The sequence below is a fragment of the Sinocyclocheilus rhinocerous genome, unplaced genomic scaffold, assembly GCF_001515625.1.
Source record: "Sinocyclocheilus rhinocerous isolate Xijiao unplaced genomic scaffold, SAMN03320098_v1.1 scaffold247, whole genome shotgun sequence".
Taxonomy (NCBI): domain Eukaryota; kingdom Metazoa; phylum Chordata; class Actinopteri; order Cypriniformes; family Cyprinidae; genus Sinocyclocheilus; species Sinocyclocheilus rhinocerous.
The window spans coordinates 922,309-929,782 of record NW_015662919.1 but is presented as its reverse complement, the minus strand read 5'-3'; the positions used below and the strand labels follow the sequence as shown (position 1 = coordinate 929,782).

The following is a 7,474-nucleotide window of genomic DNA, read 5'->3' as shown; positions in this document are numbered from 1 at the left end:
AAAATTAAAATGAAAACAGAATGATGCGTAAACATACTGTACGATGATAAACACACGTGTTTAGCCACATTCCAGCAGCACTGTGTGCTTTCCTGTTTCAACGGGTTATTATTGACTAACCAGCCCTCAAATACAATATAGTGACGCATACTGTAGTACTAGAGAAGATCAAGTCAGATTTAGAAATGAGAAATCACAATTCACTGGTGAAAAATAGATTCAATTCATATGGATATATAGGAAATACTTTGTTTAGATACGATAAAGATGTGTGTTAGCACCAAAAAAATCAATACTTTGATTCAGTAAGGATGCATTAAAATGATCAAAAGTGACAGTAAAGACATTTGTAATGTTACAAAAGATTCTATTTCAAATTCTTTTGAACTTTCTGTTCATCAAAGAATCCTGAAAAATAAAATGCATCACTGTTTCCACAAAAACATGAAGCTGCACAACTGTTTTCAACATTGATAATAATCAGAAATGTTTGCAGCAAATCGGCATATTAGAATGATTTCTGAAGGAAGACTGGAGTAATGATGCTGAAAATTCAGCTTTACATCACAGAAATAAATTACATTTTAAAATATATTCACATAGAAACACTTATTTGAAACTGAAATAATATTTCTGAATATTTTCGTGAGTTTTTAATGTGTTCAAACCTGCAGTGTGTGTCTGTCCTGTGGATGACGCTGTGAACGGCCGTCCTGAGACGCTCCAGAAATCCAGTGAGCTCCGGATGTCTGGACGGCAAACCAGGCTTGAGCGTGGCTCGCTCTCTCCTCAGTTCCTCTAGTTTCTTACCAAAACGCTCAGCTAAACAAACACAATTTAGACTTCAACTTTAATGGCCTAAACCACAAGCCAAACACAAACCCGTTTAAGTTCAATTTAGGTCAAAGTCAATCCAAAAACATGACAAAAATACTAAATGTTAAACAAGTTATTCATGAGGTACCTTGGTGTTAATACAGTTAACATGTTGAAAGTTCATATTCTCTTATTTAATCTCGAAAACAGACACATTTAAATCGAGATATATTGATCTATCATTATTTAAAACACATTCTGAAACATCTGAGTGTGTGTTTGTGAGTGTAAGACAGACAATATAAAACAAAACACACACACACACACACAGATCAGGGTCTGGGGAAAGTCCAGTTGTAAGTCACAAGGTTCGTCACGCTCAAAAGGGCGAAAAAAGACTTCCAGCTGACAAATGTAGGTCAATCATCTGATCTGATAGAGAAGTTTAAGGCGTTTCTCCAGACACACACTGAAGATACAGAGGGAAGCTTTTGAGTACAGCAACTCAGTGCGAGTAATGAAGCAAAGGATGAAGGAACTACACAGTAAAATAAATCCACCACACACAGCACACTGGTCCTGTATGATAACTGTGCTCATGACCAGCAGATGGCGCTGTTCAACACTGAATCTCAGAGCCATCTCAAAGTTACACTAATACTGTTTGATGCATGTGACACACAGGCAAAGTAATTTAAATATATACTACAAAAGTCTTTGTTAATATTTTCTGTCTTATTTATCAAGAAAATAATATTTGGATATTTTCTGTTTTATTATTTTGATATTTTCTGTTTTATTATTTTGATATTTTCTGTTTTCACTTTCAAGTTTTAAAGTTTTTAGTAATTTTGTTGTTTTTTGGTCATTTGTATTGTTTTTTTGTTTTAAAATAGTCTAAATAATGTTTATACATTTTTATTTATTCAAGTTTATTCATTTATTATTTATTTAGTTAGTTAGTTAGTTAGTTAGTTTAGTATTTTGAGAAATGGGAAATATTGCCTTAGGAACTGAAAATCTGAAAATAATAATAATAATAATACATTTCCATTTTTATATATTATATTATTTCAGATGTTTATTTTATTTCAAGGAACACATTTTTTATTCATGTTTTTAGTTTTAGATAACAAAAAATAATCCTGATGCAAAGATATACATTTCAAATGGGAGCTCAGTCAGAAAAAGCATCAGTAAGCATACTATTAACACACATGCAATGTTATTTTATTATATAATATAAACGTCTTTATATTTTTGATCAAATGGGAGCTCAGTCAGAAAAAGCATCAGTAAGCATACTATTAACACATGCAATGTTATTTTATTATATAATATAAACGTTTTTATATTTTTGACATTTTGTGTTTTATAGAAAACATTTTGATATATTTTGGGTTTTATTATTTTTATATTTTCTGTTTTCTCTTTAATTTTAGTTACATTTTTTAGTAATTTTGTTGTGTGTTTTTATCATTTGTATTAGTTTTTTTTTTTTATATGTCTATATACTATTAATTAATTTAATTTAAAGTTATTTTAGTATTTTGAGAAATGAGAAGTAGTAAAACATTTTTACATTTTATTTTATTTCACCTAATGTTTTTTCTATTTCAAGTAACAACATTTTTTTTTTTATGGTTTTGGTTTTAGATAACTATAATAATCCTAATGCAAAGATACACATTTCAAATGGGATCCTACTCAGAATAAATTCAGTGCACAGTATGCATACAATAAACCACTGAAATAAGATAATTAGACTGATAACCTTCCAGATATAATAGCTGAAAACATGCAGGAACTGTATGAACAGACATGTTCAACATCACGGAGTCAAACGAGGTGGATTGAGTGTTACTGCCAAACAAACACGTGGGATGTAGAAAGGGAATATTGATGCTATGAAGTCAGCAATCACAAGTTCATGTTTTTGGCTGGGTTTAAGGTCACTATCGCTGAGTACAGACAATCAGCTGGGAGTGTTTGGGTGTGTTTGCACCACATGAATGTGATGAAACCGTCTTTGTGTTCTGTCATCAGTCTGTGGACATATTTGGACATAAAACTGGGCTGATATTCACAGATCATTCTTTATGAGAAGCATTTTTTTTTAGTGCGTTAATTATATTTTAGAATAAGAAATCAATTCTGTTTTAGTATTTACACTTAATATGCACATCCTATTAGCTAGAGAAACCATCATGCTTCATCAAATAATGATCAAATCAACACTGAGCATGTAAAATATCTGACCTGTGTCATAGTCGTCATCCAGAACCGCTTTACAAGTTCATGTTTTTGGCTGGGTTTAAGGTCACTATCGCTGAGTACAGACAATCAGCTGGGAGTGTTTGGGTGTGTTTGCACCACATGAATGTGATGAAACCGTCTTTGTGTTCTGTCATCAGTCTGTGGACATATTTGGACATAAAACTGGGCTGAAATTCACAGATACGATATAGTATGATCATTCTTTACGATTAAAATGTGAAGCAATGGCTATATAGTATTTTTTTTTAGTGCATAAATTTATATTTTAGAATAAGAAAACAATTCTGTTTTATTATTTACACTTAATATGCACGTCCTATTAGCTAGAGAAACCATCATGCTTCATCAAATAATGATCAAACCAACACTGAGCATGTAAAATATCTGACCTGTGTCATAGTCATCATCCAGAACCGCTTTGTGCTGTAATCTCTGAAGCTTCATCATTATGGACTTGATCTAAAGAGGGTAAAACATTGTGAAACATTAGAAAAATGTCAAAGATTGTGAGTGAAAAACATTACTTCAAGTGAAAATCGACCTTATAAAGCCTACTGTATCATATATGTGATCCTGGACCACAAAACCAGTCATAATTTAAAATTTTTTGAAATTGAGATTTATACATCATATGAAAGCTGAATAAATAAGCTTTCCATTGATGTATGGTTTGTTAGGATCGGACAATATTTGGTCGAGATACAACTATTTGAAAATCTGGAATCTGAGGGTGCAAAAAAATCTATATATTGAGAAAATCGCCTTTAAAGTTGTCCAAATGAAGTTCTTAGCAATGCATATTACTAATCAAAAATTAAGTTTTGATATATTTACGGTAGGAAATTTACAAAATATCTTCATGGAACATGATCTTTACTTAATATCCTAATGATTTTTGGCATAAAAGAAAAATCTATAATTTTGACCCATAAAATGTATTGTTGGCTATTGCTACAAATATACTCCAGCGACTTAAGACTGCTTTTGTGCTCCAGGCTCACATTTGTTATGCAGATTTCTAAGGCCTCAATGATCAACATGATCAAAATGTTGCAGAAAAACCTGTCGCACACAATCTACTGCATGCCTTCTGTCATCTGATTGATAGTTTAGACTTTTTTAGCAAGTATTTCAGTATAATTGCATAACGTCCACCTTCAGCTCGCGCTTCACGTGTTTTTTTGCTGTCAAATCTTTACTGATTTTTAGGAAGTAAATGTAAGAATAACTTTAATATTGTTAGTAATATTTCCAGATGAATACTTACTGGACTGAAGCAGCTTGGCTTTACTTGATTCTCCATGAATTATTTTATAAAAATCAGCGAGTCTTAAATCTGATCATCAGGATTTTGAGGAGCGTTTATTTGTTCATCTCTCAATCATCATTGGATTGCATTATATGTTTGAATCATTTAAATCTAAGACATATTATTGGAGATATAGAGTGACGACTGATATTTATACCATTTTATATCAGTATCTGCTGTACTGTTAGAAAGATCTCATTGATTTACATTACAAGCTATCAGAATTTCATCATATAAATATCAGCATCTGCACCAAATTTCATATTTTTGCTCAGTTTGGACCTCTGAATAAAAGTGAGCTGTTTTTTTCCTTCATATTCTCGCTATATCAGACTATATGAGCCATTAAAGCCTGATGTATCAAATATGATACTAAAGAAAAACACATGCACATTTTTATTTCATCATATAAATATCAGCATCTGCACCAAATTTCATATTTTTGCTCAGTTTGGACCTCTGAATAAAAGTGAGCTGTTTTTTTCCTTCATATTCTCGCTATATCAGACTATATGAGCCATTAAAGCCTGATGTATCAAATATGATACTAAACAAAAACACATGCACATTTTTTTTTTTTAGATTTTGGTTTGATAAAATCTTTCCATTTAAAAAAAATAGATTTTTTTTGACTATGTTGACTGTGTTTCATATGTTAGTTACTTAAACAGGGTTTAAGTAAAAGCACACCTTTAGGCATCAAGTTGTTAAAAATTATTTAAAATAAATTATATTGTTTTCCCTTTAAATTAGGTTTAATTTTCTTACCCCAGTGGCAGATCAGACTTAATTTAATTAACTTAATTTAGTTTTGTTTAGAAGTCTTTTTACTTCACAAGTAAATTTCTCTTGATTTAAGAATGTTTAGATATTTGTAATGGGAAAAAAACGTAATAAACAAGTATGAAAGTATTAAACATTGTTGTGTCGTACTGACCTTGGTGTTTGTGCGATTGCTCTGCAGACAGTCTTGCAGAACATCCTCGTACTTCTTTATCAGGCCGTCCCGACTCTGATCTGAGGACGGGGTTGCACTGTCATAGCCAGACGTGACCGATGAGGCCGAGGTCGAGTCTGACGAGTCAATCGAGAGCGAGGACGTGACTTCAGTGTCCAGAGAGCCAGAGTCTGAGTCCTGGACGCTTTCTTTCGCATAAAACGCCATGGAGGACGAAATCTGTCTGTCCCGTTGCCAGGGTATGTCTAGATCCATTAGCCACAGCTCTCGGTCCAATAACAGCCCTTTCTGTTGCACCGACTGACCAATCGAGCAAGGCAAATTGCTTAATGAGAAAACCTCATGTTCTGATTGGCTAGTTGGAACAGTGCTGATCTCTGATTGGCTCAAGTGATTTACTAAAGCAGTGTGAGGTTTTAAAGCACCCGAATTTGACGTTTCAGACGTTTCACACTTCAGTCGGTCCCATTCAGACTGTTTACACACAGATTTGTTTGTGCTCGCATCTAATAGATCGCTAGTTTCTAGCGACTGCTGAATGAAACTGAAGCTCGAATTAAAAACGTTGCGTGATGGCATTGAGGAATTTTCCTCCGCAACACCGTCACGCAAACAGTGCGTTTTGGAAGAATCCTGGCTGTCGTCTCTCTCGAAAACATCCTTAAGCCATTGCTCACTGGGGCTGCTGGGTAATTTCGAAGTGCTCTTTCGAGTGTTCTCATTAGTAGGCGAGCCAGAAACGGGATTTTTGGAACGTTCTCGTTCAGAGTCACATGACTGGTTAAGCGGCTCTGAGCGCATGTATCCCGGCCGTCTGCGATGGCTTCCCGCTGCAGCGGTCGGACTCGCACCACCTGTTGAGAACAGATTCCTGATTAAACGTCTTAGTCTTGATGATGAACCGTGAAAAGGTGCTTTATAACTGGACATGCAAACTCTCACGATGGCATTTTTGTAAACAAATAATGAGCCATGACAGCTGCCGTCATGTGTTTCAGCAATTAAATCTCCCTGTGATCGGTGTGTCAAATGCAATACAGCTGCTGAGAAATGAAAACTGATGGTCACTTTAGGAAATGCACAAATATAAGAGTTTAATAACAGTGTAAAGATACCATTTAAATATGAAAAATATGGACATTTTAATAACACGGTCATTATTAAATATTGCATATTTTCTGTACATTTTACACTTTTAAAATGATTTACATTTAAAAATTTAATTTTTTTTGTACATTTTGCACTTAAAACAATTTTTACAAATTAAAAATGCAGCTTTTGTACATTTTACACTTCTTTTTTTTTTTACATTATTCAATGTTTTAATATTTGAAATGGATTGTTTAATTTGACAAAAGAACTCTTTAGGGTTTCTGAAAATAACATTTAATTATTAATATTTAGTAATACTGTATTTATAATACATTTACTACTTGCATATATAATACTTGCATTATAATACATTTAATGCATTTTTTGCTAATAACTCCTGCTTCTGAGATGTTTCTCACGAGAAAAGATCAGAGTAATCTCAGGTGTGTCTCCTCCAGAGTTTCACAAGAGATATCAACGTCTCAAACAATTCTTTAGAATTGTTTATAGTCAAAAACCTATATATATGGTCATATATATCTACACTCTAAAAAATGCTGGGTTGTTTCAACCCAACTTTGGGTCAAATATGGACTAACCCAGCTGTTGGGTTACATTTTTAAATACAATTTTTAACCCAAAAGTTGGGTTAGTCCATATTTGACCCAAAGTTGGGTTGAAACAACCCAGCATTTTTTTAGAGTGTATATATAATCAATATGAACCAGTATCATTTTAGTGTAATTGAGATACTACTATAGTTTTTATTAATAGTTTTAATTCGTTTTTTATTTTCATTTATATTTTTGATATTCCATTTTCATTTTAGTTAAAGGTAATTTTGTTGTTTTTGTCATTTGTATTCGTTTTTGTTTTTTTATATGCCTATACAGCTTTTACACATTTTTATTTCAGTATTAGTTTGCTATTTTAGTACGTCAAGTTAAATTAAATGAAAATGACAAATGCTTCACTTTAAAATTCTTATTAGATATAAATATAAAATTAATTAAAATTAAATA

The 7,474-nt window shown here is 32.5% G+C and overlaps 1 protein-coding gene across 1 annotated transcript in view; it reads right to left on the bottom strand.

Annotated features, from left to right (window-relative positions):
* The window catches only part of disc1 (DISC1 scaffold protein), a 72,140-nt gene that overhangs the window by 54,396 nt on the left and 10,270 nt on the right, over nt 1-7,474 (bottom strand). Inside the window, exons 2-4 of the mRNA XM_016538457.1 lie at nt 5,340-6,214; nt 3,483-3,552; nt 669-822 (exon numbers count right to left, since the gene is read on the bottom strand). Of these exons, the coding sequence (XP_016393943.1) occupies nt 669-822; nt 3,483-3,552; nt 5,340-6,214 (1,099 nt within the window). The remainder of the gene's footprint in view (nt 1-668; nt 823-3,482; nt 3,553-5,339; nt 6,215-7,474) is intronic.